The sequence below is a fragment of the Aquila chrysaetos genome, chromosome 18 (genome assembly GCF_900496995.4).
Source record: "Aquila chrysaetos chrysaetos chromosome 18, bAquChr1.4, whole genome shotgun sequence".
In the NCBI taxonomy this organism is placed as follows: domain Eukaryota; kingdom Metazoa; phylum Chordata; class Aves; order Accipitriformes; family Accipitridae; genus Aquila; species Aquila chrysaetos.
The window spans coordinates 2,213,448-2,234,379 of record NC_044021.1 but is presented as its reverse complement, the minus strand read 5'-3'; the positions used below and the strand labels follow the sequence as shown (position 1 = coordinate 2,234,379).

The 20,932-nt window shown below is 39.3% G+C and overlaps 1 protein-coding gene across 7 annotated transcripts in view; it reads left to right on the top strand.

The window, feature by feature from the left end:
• CTNND2 (catenin delta 2) overlaps positions 1-20,932 on the top strand; it is a 688,109-nt gene that overhangs the window by 537,031 nt on the left and 130,146 nt on the right. For all 7 annotated transcript variants that reach the window (XM_030041721.1, XM_030041726.1, XM_030041725.1 and 4 more), the window contains one exon: positions 10,318-10,501. In XM_030041721.1, the coding sequence (XP_029897581.1) occupies positions 10,318-10,501 (184 nt within the window). The remainder of the gene's footprint in view (positions 1-10,317; positions 10,502-20,932) is intronic.

Sequence of the window (20,932 nt, the reverse complement as noted above, 5' to 3'; positions counted from 1 at the left end):
GCTTTTGGAACCAAAGAGAGGATTTCAGCATTACATTCACTGAAAATTAGATTATAAAGGTATAATAGGTTTAGTTTCAGGTAACGTATCCTGGATATCGCAAACTTTTCAAACAGACAACATGAAAAGCCATCTATGTGCTTAAATTGTCGTGATGGCGTAACCATGGCAATACTGCTGCTACAAGGTTGACGTAAATCTGGCTCAATATATGCTTAGCTGAGAGAATAAGACTGCCAAATATCATTTGGGGCTCATAAATCTATGTAGTTAAAGAAAATGGAGACATGGGATAAATGCAGAAGGTATACAAATGCCTCTTAAGATGCAGCTCTGTGAATTAACCTCTCCTCCGCCTCCAACATCCAATCACTGTGTCCTGTCAAGTCAAGGAAATTAGGAAGGTGAAGCGTGGAGATAGATAACTGCTAGCACAAAACACAGCTTTCAGAAGTGCTTGTTTTGATTTTGGCAAGAAAAGATGTTCATTCATTTCTTGCTTAGTTTCTTCTCTGCAGATAAGCAAATTCTCTGAGAACTTTAAACAAGTGCTTCGAGGAACTTACCAAGCACAGAGGCGGGTGACTTACAGACATTAAACTTAATTATTTTTTAAATAATAGATTTAGGATAAGATTCACAATTTTCAAATCAACTCCCTTAGGCACTAAAATTTACTTGTATGTTTTAAATGCTTTTCATTCAAAAGGGAGATTTGAAGGGCAGTAGCTCTAATAAATCTTTCCTACTCTTTCTTGAAGTGGATATAATTGTAAGTACAATATCCTACCACAATCAATTTTTAAAGTTGATTAAATCTTTTGTACTAATTTATTTCTAATTAGGTGTTTTAAATAACAGTTGTTTTCAACATGAACAAAATTCTGTGTGTGCTGAAAATTCGTATCTCTACTCTGGATTGAAGCCAAAGGCTGAAGGAGGAATTACGTATTATAGTTTCTTCAGTATTTCTTTCTTCAAGTAGAAAAGCCTTTTCAGTTCCCAAAGGTTACATAATAGTTTTACTCCCTCCCATTGCTCGAGATACTTTTAATCAGGGAATGCTTCAACCTCTGCCCTGAGTTTTGTGAGCCAGTGAGAATTTCATATAAAATGCCAAGCTCCGTCAAATCTGCAAGTCTCAGACTGCAGTAAAAACATACTTTTCATCTCACGGCTCAAACTTTGCACAGAACAGCTTATGGTTCCTTGCTGTTACATTTAAAATCTTGTTATAAGGTAAAAAGGAAACCAAGGATTTGTTGAATGCAGAAGAGCTACTTGTTTACTGCTACCTTGATAAAATTAAGCTTATGCCACACCGTTATGCAAAGCTAAGCAAAAGCAAAACAAAGGAAGCCACTTGGTCTGCAGAAGCGGTCGCTAATCAAGCTAAAGGTCCAAGTGCCCCAACACAACTTCAAGCAACTCAACCTCGGGGGTCTCCCCGAGGTAGTACAAACCCTCTGGCCTCTTACTAGCCACGGCGACGGCATGGGTAGTGGGCTACGGGGCTACTCTGCTTTTCCACCCCAGTAATCAGTCACTTTAAGGTTTTACAGAGAGTCTTCAAAAATCACTATTGCATCTTCATAATTTTTAGAAAATACTTTAAATACCTATTTGCACCTCTCCAGGCTAATAAGCTGACATTTCACAGTCAGTGCATGTGTTATAACAAGGCACAGCCGTGTTAGGAGGAACACCGTTGTACTTTACGGTACAGTTCTACAGTCTGGCAAAGATTACGTTTTAGATTTTAGCATCACCTACAGAAAACATTGTTGTCATTTCTGGAAATGTGGAAGTGATTTCCAAGCAAATTCAGAGCAGGAATTAACTGGCATTTTCTAAAGTCTTCCTATGAACCCATTGTGCAGTCATTTACTGAGACACCAAATTTTCGTAGCCATTTTCCTTGCGAACCAGGAAGGTAAAAGGCTGTACAGCTTACACCCAGAGTTTGTTGGGAAGCTGATTTCCAACCTGTAGGCTACGACATCTTCAAGAAATTCCAGAGCCATTCAAAACACATCCTATTTATAGCTCACATGTAACAGCAAATCTAAAAGTAATTTAGTAAATTGTGTAATTTTGCTTCAGAAGTGATGCTGTCTTATCAAATAACACTTATGCAAACAATATTGACAGTTCAACTGAATCATTTAGTACATCTATTACAATTTACTGTCTAATTATGAAACAATCTTTGCCCCCTTTCTCAATATGCAGTCACTATTTTGGCTGTGAAAATGGGAAACCCCACTGATAGGATTTCTTGTATTCATGAAGAGTCATTCTCAACTTTTTCCGAATTATCAGATTAACTACTTCAGCCCCTGCTGCCCCCAGTTAAATCCGGAGAGGTTTTAAAATAGATGCTTTCTAAAATCTTCTGCCCTGCTTTCTTAGCAACAGGCTGAGGCACTGATTTATTGTGTAGGGTGTTACATTCAGCGTACTGTTAGAGGTAGAAGGGAAGGTGCCGATAAAACAGCGATCCAAACCCTGCAGTGCCTGAAGGGGGAGAGCCAGAACAAGTCCCCGGGTGCCGGGGTCTCGGCTGGGGGCAGCGTGATGGTTTCAGCAGTTTTCCCATCGCTTCTGCCTGCTTCCCAGGCAAATTCCCATTCATTTGTCCTGAATTTACCACACCCAGTCCCAGCACAAAACCCATGGTGGTCTCTGGTTTTGCTCTCCTTTTCTCTCTGGCACTGGGATCACTCCCATGTATGAACCCCTTCAACTTCCACGTCTAAATGGGAAATAACTATTTTTCCTTTGTATGATCAGTGAGATGCGTCTTCTGTGGAAAATTCATTCAAGTTGTTTTGATTCGTATGGCAATGAAACCGATTTCACAATTTGCTCGTTTAATATACTACATCAATGATTTTCATTTTTTCTTTTTTTTTTTTTTTTTTACTTTGGTCAAATCGAAGTTTAAGAGGAAATATCAAACACAGTAATCTGGAGTGATAAATAGATGACATCTGTTGCAGCATATGGCTTGACATAACAGCTGCATTGAACTTTTTCAGCAAGTAGTAAACCTTTGGAAAAATTCAGCTGGGCATATAATTTTGATGCCCCTGCCCGAATGATGGAGTATTAAAACACTTGCAGTTTAAAACCACTCTGTAGTTTGAAAAGTTTGCCATTTGCAACACAGAATACTTAAATTTTAGTTTGAAAATAGTTTTTGTTTAGAAACAGATCTGAATATTTCACTTTTTAGTTTACAAAATGAACGTTGCGGGAGGTGCTGAAACATTTTCATTTAGTGATGAAATTAATTTTTTCACTGTGGCCACTAATTTTATTTTTTTATTTTTAGGTTCAGAGGCCAACCTCCCTTCTTCCCTCCCAGATCTTATTTCAGTGCTGTCTTTATCTTAGATAACAATTTTAAGATTTGGCTAGTCAATAAGAGTTTCCTCTTTTTATTTTTTTTTATTTTTTTTTTAGCAACCATCCACTGAGCCTCTCATTTTGCATGTAGATTTTTGATTTTAGATATTAGATTTTTCTGATAAAGTATTTAATTGGGAATGATATTGCCATTAGTCATGTCTTAGGGTGAAATTTTGTTTGAACACAGTTGATTTCTTTTTTTCCCGTGTTTCTGTCACTTAGAATTAATTGCTTTCAGTTTAGCTTCTATGTTTTATGGGACCAGTTTAATTTCATCAGTTAGGAAAACAAGTTAAGGAGGAACCACTGGTCATTCCACAGTAACTTAAGTCAACTCTTCTAGTAATTCCTCTATTGTCTAACAGTAAAGCTAATAACTGTCTAACATTCTTGTCTTACAGTTCTTCCCTTCCACAGTTATACGTTATTTTAAAGTGTACAGCAGAAAGAGAGCAGCATTAGGTCAAAATTCAGTCCCGTGAGAAGAATACAGACTTTTTCATTTAATGCAATAGCATTTGGACAGAATTTGTTTGCAAGCACTATTAAAGTTGGTCCCTCCTCTTTCTTTTAATAAAATCCTAGATGTAATATTGGAATGAAAAGAGCAGCAATTGAGAAAGAAAAGAGTTAGCTTTTCAGAAAAAATGCTTATATTACTTAGATTTTATGTAGTCATGTACTTATATGTAATCAAGATCAAGCTGTGTTTGTTCGTAATTAAAAAAAAAAAAACAAACAATAAACTTTATTCTCTGTGGAAGTTTTTGTTTTGTAAGGCTATGAGTGGCTGCAAAGGGAAAAAAATTCATCTGGCTGTAGCTTCGCTTACTGTTCCTTAAACTCCTGCCTGCTTATGACTTTTACTGAAACCCATTCTTTCACGATTTGCACTTTTCATGGGTCATCTCACACACAGATAGAAAACCACCTCTGTGCATGTAAATAAGTGAATTGCAGGAAAGTACGCATAGGTATTCATTCAGTAACCAGATAAAAAATTATTTCAAGAAAACTGGTGAAATTTCCTCCTCTCTTATGCCAATTTTAAACTTATTTTTATAGTGTGCTTTTAAGGAGCTGTCTTACGAGCTGTGAATTGTTCAGGTGCCAGAATCCAAATCAGCCACTTTTTCTCTCCTGCAGAAAGTCTGTTACCGAGACCAATTCCTCACCTTGACGGCTGAGCTGGGTGTGAAGTCTTACTGCACTTTGTATTAAGCAGTGGTGTGGTTGGTATTCAGCATCTTTGCGGCGAAGTGCTGGGATACATCGGGAGCCCGCACCCTGCCGCCCGGGAGCGGATCCGGCTCTGCGGAGCAGCGTTGCAATTCCAGGGGCTCCGAGTGCCAGAGCTGCCGTGAGAGCCAGCAAATGACTTTTCTGGCACTTGAGAGCTGGGGGTAGAAGATGCTTTTCCTGAGGACTCTGGCAAAAGATCCCTTGTGCTTGGCTTCTGTGCAGGGTATTTAGCTCTCAGATTTCAATCTTAATTGTCATGTTCAAGAGGGAAACTCCCTGTAGTACCCGTGTGCCTTCAGCGTATAAACAAAAAAGCCTGCCAACGCCGTGTTTGCTCTTCCTGGGGTGCACTTCCCAGCACTACCAAATGGCATTCTGCATCAGTCCATGACCAAACTATTAAGATGGAAGAGAAAAACCTAGACGAGTTGGAAGACTTTCAGATTTTTATTTTTACAAAGAAAATTAAATAAGCAAAATCTTAGTATAAATTTAAGGTTGACTTAAACATACCAAATTGAGAAGAATCAACGTCTTGTTTCTCCCAGTAATATTTATTTTCTTACAGTCCTTTTACCCTATAATTTATTTGGCAAAGTACATCTTTTGCAGCACAATAAAAAAATATAATACGTAGTGGCAGTGTGGCAGGGGCAATGCTCTTTGGAAAAGCTGACTTTTCCAGTTTCTTGGTTTCCATTTATGTTTGTAGTCTTAAGTTGTTCTAAGAGGCTTGTTTATATATATAAAAGTCATAATTTGAGGTAGCATTAAATCATACACTGAATAATCATTTAGACTTTGCTGATTTTACAAATGCTGTCTTGCTAGGGTAATATTTTTTGCATGGAAGTATATGATCTCTATTCTCTTAACTTTGAATGGAATAAGGATACTTTTACCAAGGGCATGTAGTGATAGGACAAGGGGTTTAAACTGAAAGAGGGTAGATTTAGAGTAGATGTAAGGAAGTTCCTCCCTGTGAGGGTGGTGAGGCACTGGCCCAGGTTGCCCAGAGAGGCTGTGGCTGCCCCCTCCCTGGCAGTGTTGAAGGCCAGGTTGGATGGGGCTCTGAGCAACCTGGTCTGGTGGAAGGTGTCCCTGCCCATGGCAGGGGGGTTGGAACCAGATGATCTTTAAGGTCCTTTTCAACCCAAACCATTATATCATTCTGTGACAACATGTGGCTCATCAGGTCTTCAGTTATATCTGACTATATCTGACCATAGATACGCATCCATGAGCACCAGTTCTAAGTAAAACACTGGTTAAAAAATGCATTGAAGAGTTTAATCGGATGAGTTTGACCTCTAGCCTGAGTCAGAGATGATGGTGTTTTGGCTCAGACTGCTCCATTAAATTGAGTGACTTCAGATTTTGAAAATATTTCGCTTTCTGTCTTTAGGGTAAGTGATGGGTATCTATTGCAATAGCTTAAATTAATTTATGTAAAAAGGACTGCTGTTTCTAAGCTGAAAGCACGGTGGATAAGCGCTGTGTGCTAAGCGGTAGTAACAGCAGTAGTCTCATCAGCCTGGACTACGCTTCTAAAAGGGTTGGTCTTGTCTTTAATCTTCTGGACTTTGGCTAAAAGAAAGATAAATGAAGGTTTTCTCAGTTCCCTCTTCCAGTGGTTACAAACTTAAATTGCCTTAACTAAGATCTATGTGTAGTTTTCCTTATGAACTGTACATATCCATACAGTTATGTCTTTGAAAAGGTTGATTATAAATTTTTTCAAAATTTATAACCAGTTTTTAAATTTGATTGTCTTTATCTGTGAAACGTCTTCTTAGAAAAGATGATTTCTACTTAGTGCGTTAAATAACCTGTTGAACGTAGTAGATGGATGACCTCTGGTGAGCTACTCAAGAAGATGTAACTTGGTACAGCAAGATCTCCACAGCGAGCATTCCCATAGACTGAGCTCTAAGAGTCCGTCATCTGGTGTCTGCAGATCTGGTAATTGGTACTCAGACCCAAAATCCATCTTCCAACTGGAACCAGCTGAATGCTTTCAATACCAGTTTTTCCTTAGTTTTAAACTCAAAATGAGATTGCAAGATAGTTTTTCCACGCACTTCAGTTTGTTATATGTAAGGGTGAAAAACTTCAACCTGCAAATAGACATGATCAGTCTGGTGTAGCTATTTTTCTTTTTCTGAGAAGCATCCAACATAACCTAAAGTGATCTGCAAATGGGGAGACAAAATGCCTACTCTGAATGCCTCACGACCTTAAAAGCGAGGAGATAAGATACTATGAACGCAAGTGACTGAGTTGTTCAACACTGATCTGATTAGTTCCTTATTTCCCCTTCTCTCCCAAGAGTCAGTCTACAGATGCTAAACTCTTGAGTTGGACTATTGAGTTGTTGGATTAACAGCTCTCTTCCAATACATACACAGCAGGATGGGTCCCACTATTCGTGAGGAACCACTGGTACACCGAGTCCGGTCCCTTCCCTTCCTGTGGGCAGCTGATGACACACAAAAGATTTGGGAGGCAGGTGAGGCACCTCTCAGGCTATTCCAGACTTGCTTATTGTGCTCGGAAACCCAATTCAGTCAGGGCTTTCAGAGTAAGGTGGCAAATGATCTCAGTGACCCACTCCTTACTATAGTCTTAAAGGGCACGTAATGCATACGTGCTTAAAAAATATGTTCAGAGTCATATGGAGAAGAGGTAACTCCATAATGGAAGGTGCCTCAGGTAAAAGATTTATTTTTTTATCACTTTCCCTTGCAAAGTCAAGGCAATGGATCATCTTCTTAGACCCGACATAAATCTAGCTCCAGGTCATCCTCAGCAAAAGTAATGGGAAGAGAATTGCCAGTGCCCTTTCGTAATTGCAAATCTTTAATTAAGGAAGGGTACAAGGAGGCACTTAAAATGCCAACCTCAGCAAGTAGCAGACTCTACTGCTTCTGAGAATAAATTATAACTTGTCAGAATAAAATTGTTTTTTTCATTAATGTGGTTGGTAGTATTCAAAGACTTAAAACTAGATAAAACACATTGTTCCTAGGGTAGAAGAAGATTATCATACTCCTTAAAACAGTGTGTGTGGTGCACAAACTTTGAAGACGGTGTCAGGCTTACCGGGCAGTGCTGTTTTGCTTGATTCTGCCTTGACTTACAATCATTTTAGGAGAAGGCAGGACAGCTAATTTAGTCTGGTGAGCCCTTCATCCTCTTACTGTGAAGGTTTAATTTCCAGTTAGTGAAACCAGACCCCACTTTTTGGCTCTTGGGTGAATATGTAGGTTTTTATTTGGATTTGGAGCTCGCCTGTTACTGTGGTAGTTTATGGAGCAAAAGCTCGTGTGCAGTGTCAAGTGGATTTTAAATAGAGAAAAAGGGCTTAAGGAGTAGTTCCGGGCATCTCAACTATTGCTGAATACCAACTTATCATCATGTTTACATGAGTTTACTTTTAATTAGCAAGAACCTAGAGTGAATAGAAAATAGCATAGACATACACATATTTAAGCATTTTGCTAGACAGGGCTCTTATGTTTGCTTCTTTTGTATTTTTTTTTTCTGCTTTTCCAGTTTATGACTAGTTCTTGCAGCCCAAAGCACTGCTTTGTTGCCATCAAAGCACTCTTTTCTGCTTCACTTCCAAAATAGGACTTCTTCACAAAGAGGCAACACATTGTCCTGCCTAAGAACTATATTGGACCTTGAAGGGGGAAAGATTTGCATTCTGATTCTCTACTTCTATACCATGCACATCATTTACACCTGTCTAGATAAAGTAAAAAAAAGGCAACCACATTGTTCTTTGTACTGACTAAAACCAGCAAAATGCTAGGTATTTCAGGAATAGTAGATGTGCCAATAAAGCTTACCAAGAACAGGTCATAGAAAAGCAAGTATGAATATCTTTATTCCTTTAAATATGGTATTACTTTTCAGAAAGGCATTGAGAACAGAATTCAGACAAAGACTCTTTTCCCTTTAAAGCAGCAATTCTTAAATTAAAAAATGAACGGTATTGTTATTTCTGCTTTTTTGTTTTGTTTTGGTTTTCAGTCTGTAGCTAAAGTCTGACAGTTTCTCCTGTTTACCACATAACAGATTATTTTAAGTTTGGGGGGGGGCGGGTATTAGTATGCTAAGCAAACTTTTTACATTAAGCTGCATAACTGTCATTGCATACAGTTCCGTATAAAATAATTAAAACATGAAATTGTATAACTGAAACAGTCTCCCCATAGAGGTAATTAACTTGAAAGGGAAACCTAAAGATGTAGGTTGATTCCTGTTAATTACACCTCTCCTTCAAAACACAGAATGCTAAAGAAAGCCGTGAGCAAGTGGTGTTCTTGCTGCTTATATTTATAAATGTCTGAGTAGACGTTCGTAGGGTCTTTAGCAGTTTCCTCCCACCACCACTCGCTTTGGGTTTTCATAGTGTCATGTTCCTGTTTGTAACCTCGTCTATACGATGATGATAATCTTTCTCTGTGTTGGTTCAAGACTCGATAGCCATAAAGGCGAAACTCAATTCTGCCGCGCAAAGTTGGGTGGGGGGCCAGGCTGCTGTCGCTGCAGGAAGGAAAGGACGAAGGAGTAGGGTTGGGCTCCGGAGAAGAGGACGTATGTTGGCAAGGAGAGGGGGAGGAAGAGGCAGGCTGGCTCTTCCAGCTGCTCCTGGGAGGACGCTGGGCTAAAATAAAGCCCACTGCTCCTTCAGAGCAGCGCATTGCCCTCCGGCTACCCCCAGCACTAGTAGCTGCCCAGCAGCAGCAGGCTCTCGGCGCGGCACAAAAATCAAACGCGCTTCTCCAGCCAATATACAAGGGGACGAAAAGCAGGGTCTGTTCTGCCCCCAGCAGCTGCTTGCCGGCTTTCTGTGTGGGACATCTGCAGTGGCCCTGATCCTTGCGGCCGTGCTCCGAAAGCTTGGCTCTTGATTGCTCTTCCTTTCTTTGGCACATTGTGAATTTTAACAGAAGGCGGTTTTTTTTTAAATTCCAGTAAATGTCCTTGTGAGTTGCACCATTAAGCTTGTTGTTTCTGTGCAAAATCGGTAGTATTCTGTCACTTTGTATGGTAAAATATTTACAAAATAAAAAATGACTTGTTGAAGGCCGGGATAATACCATACTACTGTATCAGGTTGTGAAGGAAGTCTTTTTGCTTATAGTACCAACTAGCCTAGACAGTTACTTTCATTACATTGAAGATCACGGGGTTGGGACTTTGTTTTCTCAATGCATATCCATCAAGAGTGGTAGTCTTAGTGTAAATAAGAACCTATTTTTTGCCCTTGGTTTTTATTAATTTTATTTAGAAGGAAGAAATCTGAAGTCCAAGCCCTAAAAAAAGACATGTAATACTCTTTCATTCCACATGTGGTTCACAGCTTAAATAGGCCTAGATGATAACCACCTGCTCAGTTTTTAGGGTTAGCTCTGAGAAATTTCCAATGTTGCTGTGATTACTTGTTGTGTATCCAAAGCTGTATTCTCACTGCAAAAATGTGCAGGTATCATTCAGGTCCATTCTCAATGTAGTCTTTTTTTCCTTGACAGAAACAGCCTTATTAAGCACACCAATGCTATGAAGTGTGGTGGTGTTTTTTTTAAAAACAGAAGCTCTTCAATCGTTTTTGCAGAAGTGTTAATTATTAGTAATTTGCTTTTTTTGTAGGAGTTCTCTGGAATCTATCCTCCTGTGATGCACTGAAAATGCCAATCATCCAGGATGCCCTCGCAGTGTTGACCAATGCAGTGATCATCCCTCACTCTGGATGGGAAAACTCTCCGCTCCAGGATGATCATAAAATACAACTCCATTCATCGCAGGTGCTGCGCAATGCCACTGGGTGCCTAAGGTGAGTACTGCAAAACCTTTGCTTTTCCTCAGTCATCTCGCTTTGGCTTGAATTGGTATTTCTTATGCTTAGGCATCTGTAAAGTAAATAATTAGTTTGTGTGTCAGCAAAGACGATGACTTTCAGTGCTGTAAACTTAAAGTTGGAAATTAATTAGAAAACAAGCCTCAGGCCATTCAAAAAACAATCTCTACAAGCGCTGCTGTGGGTTTTCTATTTTTCTTTTCTTAGCAGCTTTGACCAGTCTTCTCATTCAAGCTTGTATATTACAGATGTTTTTCTCCTTGTAGATTTGTCCTATTTCCCTAGTTGCTTAAATGAAGTCAATATATTCTCACTATTATACCCAATTTAATCAGCACAAAAAGGAATGAAGATGCTCACAAAAAGTAACGTGCCTTACGGGTTGCAGATGCCATTGCTGGAGTTACAATAAATATATAAAGTAGATTTTTTCTGCTCTGTGAAGATGAGAAATGGATTTCAATAAGGGACCAACCAATTTAACATTGTGCAACTAGAATACTTAAATAGATCCTCAGCAAGTATAATACTTATTTATGTTTATATTTGTGTGCCAAACTTGTATATGCAACACCAAGGTGTACTTATACAAATATGTGCAATATGATCTGTAAAAATCACTGTAGATGTGAGAATGAAAATAGGATGAGTAAGAGGAGTTTCAGTTCTGACAAAACCTTACAAAAGGATTGAGTCATAGCAATTTCTGAATGCCAATCCATATCATTTTGTTGAAATACTTTAACATATTAGGCAAGTTCTTTTAAGCATTGATTTTTTTTTTTTCTCCTTATATATGGGAGAATCTGTAATCTATCTCAGAGACATGAAAATTGATTAGTTATATTTTTACATACATCACAGGAAAATTGTTAGGTGAATAGTATGTATCGGTAATACAATCTGTGTTGTATGCTGCATCCAAAGCAGATATCCATCAACGAGCTAAATAGAAAAACATTGATAGGAAGCACAGTAAAATAGCAGTATTGTTTACATATCTATAGCAAGCCCCTTTTTGTCTTTGTGCTGTTTCATCAAATGAAATGTCTCCCTTTCAGAAGTAATATTTGAAAAGTTTAAGGGAAAAAGTTGTAATTATTATTGGCTGTTTATATGTAATCGGAAGAGAATGAAAGATAGAAGGTAATTACATCCATGTTGCAAGTATACTTGGATTGGGCTTAAATGCAGGTATGTATATGTGAATACCAGCTGTGTTGGGATATGTGACTGAAGCTAGGCATTTGTACCTGAGTTGTATTGATTTTGAAAAGAGTTTGGTAGTATAATTGTGTTGCATTGTGTTCAAATGGCTAGAAAAAAAGTTACTCAAATCACTGTGACAGAAGTCATTCCTTAAAGACCTGTACCATGTTATATGTCTCACACTTCCGATGTTTAACCTGTCTCAATTAAAGTGCTGCTGTCCATTATAAATATGGGGCTTCACGGTGCCCCTCCTCTGAACGGGCATGTCCAGTGTTTGTCTCCCCACTCCATAAGCTCTGTCTGCCTGTTAGTTTTTCCCAGCTGCTTCTCAGGGACTGATGTCCATCCCTGATCCTGCAAACCTCAGTTCTTCCTACCTCATAGTTGATGGATTTGTTGCACATTGGTCTTGAAATCTTTCTTTTTTTTTTCTTTTCTTTTTTTTTCTTTTTTTTTTTTTTTGTGTGTGAGGGTTTGTGCATGCCCATTTGCAAACTGATGTGAGCTTACTGCAGCCTGCACTCTGGGTCAGCCTGAGGACTTGGGGCCACATGAGAATGGTACGTTGCCTGATCTAACACACACTGCTTTGCAGCAAGGCTTACTACCGAGTGCTTGATGGTATGCTGTCATTTCAGAATGGCTTCTGGTCAGCTCGTGCAAAATAAGCTCATATCTGCCTGCAAAAGACTGTGCATATTGTAACTCTTGAATCGTTCCCAGGTAGCTGTATCCTGAGCAGGTTGGTCTTCCTTCTAAACCCAGGCCCTTCAACCATAGTATGGCTTTTTAATATCTTTCTGATATCAAACCCTCCCTATTTCCCAGATGCATCTTTCTGTCCTCTCTAACAGCTTTAGGTATTTATTTGGCCTTCATCCATCTTCTGTAGCTAATTTCATCCCACTTAGTCTGTGTGGATGCTCTTTGGCAGAGCCAGAACATTTGGAGAGGGTTGAACTTACTTTTGCTTCACACCGGCGGGAACTTGCTTGTTTACCTTTCCCCAGTCGCTGTTGAAAATCTCTCTCTCTGAACAAAACGTCAAGTTTGTGTTTGTGCAAGAGAGAAAAGTGTAAGTTGACCTCTGAGATGGTAACTGGATTCTTGTGTTGAATTCATGTAAGGTGATGGGTCTGTAGGCTGGAGGAACCGGCGAATATCAGAGAGAAGAGCTTGGAGAGTGGAGATGACCGGAGTAGCGCATGCTCTGTGCAGGTAGTACCTTAGCCAGCGTTCCTTAAATACCCACCACCCCCAATAAACTGAACAGCTCTCAACACTTGCCACTTGTGACTAGTTACAAGCCCCGTATTTCCATTTCAAGATCTCACTGACAAGGGAGGTGATGTAAATCAAGATGTGATGTGGTTGCTGGCTAAGGTAGTGCTGTGTTCATCTGGTAAACGGAAAGTCCGTTGTCATCTTCCATGGGAGAATTTCTTCTAAGACTTTGGTTTGGTTGTCCTCTGCTGTTTTCTTTTTCACCTTTTGCGAGAGCTGGTTTTTGAAGGGACACTGGTTAAAATTCATTTGTGTCAGGATTATCAGTGATGATGCTCAGTATCACAGGAAAAGTAGTTCAGAATACTTGACAAATGTTTCTGAATCTGTAATGTTGACAGATTTAGGGACATCAGGTTGTGTTATATAAGGTTTAATGCTAGCAAATATGCCAAGGGGATTTGGGGTGGGAGGGCGGTCAGTCTTCCATGCCTGTGCTTTTCTGATGCATTCACTGCTGAAAACTTTAAATAATATCTGAGAGGTGCTGTAGTAGAATCCATCCCATATACAATACTATTAAGTAGTTTGCAATGGCCATTATATAGGAATAGTCAGATCTTTGGGTTTTTTCACTATAGTATTTGAATTATTATTCTTTCTGCTGATCTTCCCTTTTCTCAGTTTCTTGATGAGAGTTTCTTACGCTTTTTCAATTAAAAAGTTGCTTGTTAACTACAATTTTTAGTACTCTTATCTGCTTATTCGTTATCATTCTTAACCAAGTTCTTAAGTCTGCAACTCCAGTCACACAGTAATCCAGCTGAAATCAGTATGAAATCATATTAAAGACAGCAGCAACATCAGACCTTCTTTTCCTGTTTTCTTTTTTCCTTAAAGACATTATTTACAAAATGCACTTTGCATACTTTTGTGATTTGAAAAAAGAAAATAGCTTTAATACAATATTGTACTAATTAATTTTACATAACTTGAATACTTTGAAATGGTTTAGATATTTCAAAGCTCTAAATACATTGTTATACCTATCACTTATAAATTTAATCTTAATCTTTCATAAATTGCCAGACCTCAGTGTGACATGTGTTAAGAGTAATCACCCAATTTACTTTCCTCCCCACTGAGATACTAGTACCTTACCTCAGTAGGTTCTGTGAAAGTTTGACTTCTTTCTTCCTTTCAGATTTCAGCTGTGACTGCTTTATTTGGGTTAGAGAAATACCGTATCTTTGGTTTATAGTTTCTGATTCATTTAGACTTACTAGGGAAAGTCAGGTGAAAACTGAATTTGGAATCCCAGTTGTTTATAGGGAGTGTTTACAATCCCTAATCTGGAATTTAAAAATCACCAGGAGACACATTGCATAATGTTGTCTTAACCTGAAGCGTCAAGCTTACTTAACACAAAAGTAGATCTCTGTCCAGGACAAAGACTGTCTGAAAGAATCCCAGACAAAAATCTTTTCAAGAGTTTTTGTCCTGGTGTACAGTCTAGAACCTTGGGGTTTCTTCGATGAATTTAAGTTAATAGAATCTCATCTGAGGACTTAAAAGAATTTTAAGAATTTACTGTTTTAAGATTCTGATCTGGTTTTAGATGCACAATCATAAAAATGCTGTCTTTTTCTTTCCTCCATGTTCCATTTAATTTTTCACCGTAAACTGAGGGTACAGGGGAAATTGTGAAAATCCAAGATCTATTAAAATATTTATATCCCCCCCCATTAGTTGATTAGAAATTGTATGGGAGAGTAATTCAAGTAGATTTTGTTTATAAAGCCCCATACCTTTCAAATTTTCATACTTCATACTTTCGTGCTTGTCAAACCTTTCACAAAACACCATGAATTATTTTTCAATTGAAAAAAATATGTAGGAAGCTCTAAGAGTAGAAAAGCAAAGGGGAAAAGTGCTTTTAAAACATGAACTGAATGTAACTGACCCGGTAGTTTTTTTCTGGATAGATCAACTTGTGGAAGGACAAAATTACCTTGTTAAAACAATTTGTGTTAACTGTGAAGCCTGAATATCAAGTGTTTTTAACTGTTTTGTGGATGAATGATCTGCTTCACAGACATTTACAGCTAATGCATTTATTCCACCATCTTATTTCTCCTCCAGTTCTCTTCTAAGCAGCCAACATCTATTGATTCCTATTCTTAGGAACTTCTGTAATCAGTTTTGAATATAATGTTCTGCTGCATACTGGCAAAAGAAGATGTGGGAGCAGTATAAAATAAATAGCACAGACTGTATTATTCATCATCTGTTTAGTTTCTAAAAAAACATGCATATATATGAAGAAACTTTCTTATATATGTGTGAAACATGTTTCTTAAGAAACTGAACTGATACATGTATGTATGTGTATGTGTGTGTTTATGTGTGTGTATATATACAGATATAAAAGGGCTGATTATTGAAGCTAAAATATGTTTCTGTCTCTACTGACTGGTGCAAGCTCTGAATATCTTCAGCGGGGTATATATGGAGCCAGCTTCTTACAGTAGGTCCAGGACCTTTGCTGCTGATTTTAGGATTCTCCTCCTATCAAGAGAACAGTCACATTTTGTCCATCCCTGTGTATGCTGTAGTGGATACAGAGATGTTGGACTTGCCAACCCATCTCAGTATTTCTCTTGCTTTTTCCAGAGCCCAGGAGCTCTCCTCAGGCTGACCTGGCAGTCTTGTGCATCAGGTAACAGAAAGCCCACGCTCCATTAAGAGGCTTGTCAGAATCCAAAGTTAGGACAAAATTCACATTAACTGTGCATTTCCCCCGGCAGCCTGCTCAAGGGACGGACTTTTACTACAAGCAGTCCAGCAAGCAGGAGCCATGGGAGAGACACAACTACCTGGAGGGATACTGGGGCAGGGGTCTCCATCTGTAGAGGGGAAGCTGCCCAAATCCAAGCCTGCAATTTTTCCTCCTCTTAGCCTCTTCAGATACAGTCTTATGCTGGAGAAAGGGGTGATCACCACTGTTCTTGTCTTTTTAAAGCATTTTGAGCTATTAAAATTACAAAGCTGGTGTAATTAACATCCGAGGACCATCAGATCAGCAGATTTGATGCCAATTATCTAGCTACATTCTATGACCGTGTTGTGGTGAAACACATGTTATATTTTACATAGTCTACAGAGTTGCATACCATGTGTTAAACCTCACTTGGCCACAACTAGGATGTTGAATCAAGTTAGAGTGTTCTTAAACTCCAGAGTTATACTGGCTATACTGGTGTGTCCATTGTTAAACAAACCCACGCTCTGCTGAGAGCTCTTTTCAGCTTGGGAATTTCTCCAGGACCTGGAGTTGGAAGTAAGTGCAGAGGAAAGCCTTGTCAAGAAGCTAAGGAAAAGCTTAGCTTTAATGTCTCATTTTGTGAAGTTCAATCCCTTTTCACTAAAACTTAAATTCTTATTAAAATTATATCATTTATGCTTCTTGGTCCCAGCAACGACAAGCTGTGGTGGAACTGAGGGCTAATGTCAACTCTCCATTATTTTGAAGAAACCGAAAAGGATTCGTGACATGTACTGTACAAATGACTCCCAGATAATTTCCAATTTAATATAAATGAAGGTATCTTGATCACAGCTTCTACATCTTCTCTTTCCAGGTTAAAGCTGAATAACATATTGCTTACTTTTAAATGCATTAGCTCAGAAGTTCTATATTACTTGTACACAATGAATTTTGAAAAACTGTCTTTAGTAAGTTTGATAATGCCACCCAGAGTACCATACGGGAACATAATTCACAGGAGGGAAAATGAGCTACACTGCAGTTTCTTGTCTTTTAAAACAAGATAGAAAGGAGTAACGTCTAAGTAGCATCTACCTAATGGCAGGCATTTTAATCAAGGAGTAGGTGTCTATATAGGAGCCTGGTTTTTAGGGGATTTTGAGTCATTTGTAGTTTTGATGTTGTTGATAATGAGTTTAAATGTCAAATTTCAGGCACCCTAATTCAAAACTTTCAGACAGGCTGCTTTCATGGGCATGAACTATGCAAAATGTATTTTTAAAAAGGCTAAAACTTTCACTAGCTCAGGTGTAAATGTTCATGGCCATATTCCTAGTCTTTCAACCACAAACCAAAATGGGAAGAATCACAGATGAGTAAGAGCCAGTCTGCAGTGGAAAATGTATTTCACCTTTTCAAAGAAGCTGAAAGGTCCAATCTAGAAAAAAGTCACAAACCAGTCTGAGGGGCTACAATGATTGCATCCCAGTTCAGCATAAAGTTTTGGAGGTGAATTTCTGCAAGGTATGAGAGAGATTGTTCCTTACTGAATGCTGGGATCGTTCAGAAGAAGTGTAGCTGAAATAAAAATCTAATGTTAAGATTCGGGGGGGGAGGGAGATTTTAGTATGAATAGATCAGTGTCCTCTGATTGCTGCTGTAATATTTTTATTCAGAAGATACTCGAGGGAAAGGTACCAACAGAATTAAATGTGTAGCTGTGTCAGATACTTAAGCACCCCACTTTTTCTTCACAGTGCACTTACTCCCACTCTGCATATTCATGAACAAATTTATAAGGTTTATACAAGGTCGTACTGTATTAATTATAGCAGTGGTATTCAAATAGCACTCTGAAGTTTAATGCTTTTTCAGCATTTCTGGTAAAAGCATTATTTCAACCTATCAAACTGATGCTACAGATTCCACATATCTTTGGAAGTTCATTCTGGGCTCAAGTTGATCAAAATCTCAGCCAGAAATTTTGTTTTTAAACTGATGCTATGGAATGCCTTTTGTAATCTCCTTTGGTCTGAAAAATAGTACAGCATAATTCCAGATGCTTTTTGCTCTCCCATACTGAAAAACACATTAACAAGTTTCGACGGCATACCTCCTTCCTTCATCTTTATATCTGATAAAAGAGATGCTGGGCTGCTCTGCCTAAATCTGCCTTCAAATGCAGAAGGAACTCCCGGTGTATTGATTTTGCACTGAGATAAGTGATCTGTCAACATCCATCTTCAAAATATTATTTATGTGATCCGTGGGCAAACAGGGAAACTCATTCAGATTTCAACGTGGCTTCATGTTTGGATACAACTTAGAAATATTGGACCTGTATGTCAGAGTCTGATAATTTCGGACCTAGCTGAAATTTAGTTCCTATTGTTCAACTACGATCTTTTATTCTCTTTAACGTGAATGCATGTGGGTTTTTTAGGGGAAAAAAAGACAACTTAACTGGGTGGCATACAGTTATAAATACTTACTTGTTGCTATGGCAGGAGTGTGTTCTTCCTGTAATTTACTAATTTACTGTTGCTGGAAGTTATACACACACGTATGTAAAGAATGGATGTGCCTCAGTACCTTTGCTTTCATCTTATGATATTCTTAGGCTCAGTGACGATGACAAAACCGTCAACTGCTGCCTCTTAGGCTGAATGGCTTATGGTGGACCCTAGCCTTGGATTAGAGATGTGTTGACTATTTCAAGTATGTTTTGAATGACTATTTTCCCAGCTTTTGGTGGTTTTAATTCCTTTCAGGTTGAATGCTTGCTGTTAACTAGTGCCCAATGTGAAAATCAAATGTCCCCTCACATTTGCATGGTTAGGTAGTGTTAATTTACATTTCCTTCTGTCGGAGGTTTCAGCTGTGTGGATGTGAATCCTCTGAAGAAAATGAAGTTGTTTTGTGAAAGGGCTTAGATTCTGGGGGAGGGGGGTCATTTCAGAAGAGTTTTCGTTTATGCAGCAGTGAGCGTTAAGCTTGGCAGACGCTGTAGTAAAGTGCGGTCTGAATCTTGGTGGCCTGCTGACTTGATTTGAGCTGACTCCAAGCCCAGCCGACTATAACGAGCCTCTTTCTCGCTGGCCAGCTGCAGAGCTGAGTATCACAGCAGCACAGCTGTTTTCTGTTTGGGAAGAGTCCCCAAGCCGGCGTGGCACCGCGTGTATTTTAGAACGTGTCGGCGTGTCCGTGCAGTTACTGCGTGGGAAGCTGAAGAGACGGAGCCAGTTCTCTCTGGGCCCATTGGAAAGAAGGAATCACAAGGGCCACAGGTGTCATGGGAACCCCAGTGTACCTCTGTTGTTGCTTTGCTGACTGTCCAAAATCCTGGATAGTCCTTTTCGAATGGGGGCTTTGAAAAACTGCTACAGTCTGGCTCCACAGAAATTATTATTTGTCTCAGCATGAGAGAAAAACTGATGGTGACAATTCTGTAGCACCACTCATGGTCATGGTGACTGATGATAGAGGATGATGGTTTATTTCCCCAAGGAAGATGAGAAACACAATCATCCAGAGTTTGTATGCCCACTCAATTCCACCACAGATAATGAAATAATATTGGGTCAGGTTCAGGTTCTTCGGTGCTCATCGCTTGATTTGAATATTAAGTAGCTGTTCTCCTCTTAAAACTGTTTGCATTACTAGGCAGTATGAAAAAGGAACATGTGAAAACACACGGCTCTGCATAGTGAAGGAAAGGCAGGGTGTAATTCCGCAGCTTTCCCTCGTTATCTTACGACAGACCGCTTCAAATCTGAAGAAACTTCCCCCAGGAGTGAGAAGATCATTTGGTCTCTTTGCCCAGTCTGAGGATTTTCAGTAGAGATACCTGTTTGAAGTACGCTGAGCTTGCTTCGTGCTTCTGGATAAGCCAGCCAGCATCACAGGGTAAACATTTTATCACCCCCTTTCAGAATGTTTTGGGCATGTGAACTGCCTCACTTCAAGCGCAAGAGTAATTAATGCCAGCAGCTCGAGTTGAGCCAGCACTCAAGTCTTTTCCTGCGAGAAGGCTTTGATGGCATTCCACGTTTCCACAAGTTGGTGAGCTACTGAGAGCTCGTGAGAAACGCTCGCCGGTACTATCCTTAGCACTGAACCCCTCAGACCCGCCGTCCCCACTAACCACACTTACAAACTTCATTACTTTTGTCTGGTTTGGAAGTATTTTCTCAGGAAGCCTCCTGATGAAGTAAATAAATAGAAATACAGCTCTTGGGGGCTGCGATGAAATAGGCTGCAGACTGCCGAGCCTGCTTAGTTTACAGTGCACTCACCATGTCTGAGCTGAAGACTGAAAAGGAGCAGATCATTTCTGGATGTCATCTTTTGGGAAACTTTGCCCGGCGAGTGTTGGGCTGGTGTTCTTATTGTCATCTCCATAGAGGAGCTTTAGCACTTTGTAAGATTATTCCGTGAGCAGAGAGGACAATCTACTAAGGAGACTTTGAGAAAGAATGAGGAAGTCCATTACTTGCAATCAAACGGATTTCCCCCTTTCTGAGAGGATTAGCAAAGTGGACAGTTAATTTGGGGGTGAACTGAGACTTTTATAGAGGCTGAAGTAAAAAGCATGTGATCCCCGTCGCTAATTCAGTTTCATCAGTTTTATCCAATTTGAATATTTCTCTGGGCATGATAAAAAACTAACACACACGTGGAGTGAGAGGGTGCAAAGCTGGGGCGAGGTGATGCTGATTTCCAGCTACAGCTCACTGATAGCGCACACAGCCTTGCGGACGCTGCCTCAGAAAGGCAACTACAGAGCAGGACGAGAGTTCTCCTGTCTTCTGCCAGCAAAGTCTGTGCTAAGTTTCTGTCTAATACGGCAGGGAGGGTGGAAGACTTCCTTCTATCAAAATGAGTGAAACGAAGATATTAGAGGTTTGTGGGGTTTAGGGGTTTTTTCCTATTGCCTTCCCTAAATTAGCTTCATGTTGTATTTTCAAGTTCTTTACTACCGTTGAGAAAGTTTCCTTTGGGAAGAGCACATTCTTTTTTTTAAAAAAAAAAATAATAATCCTGTCTTTTAACTGCATCTGCATGTACTATATGAAAATATTTAACATCTGCCTGATTGTATTTTTAGCAAGGATTGCACACTACATACAGAGGATTTCCGTAACAAAGTACTTCTGAAATATTCATCCTAGTGTAGCTTTTTTACTTTCACAGCTCATTTCTTT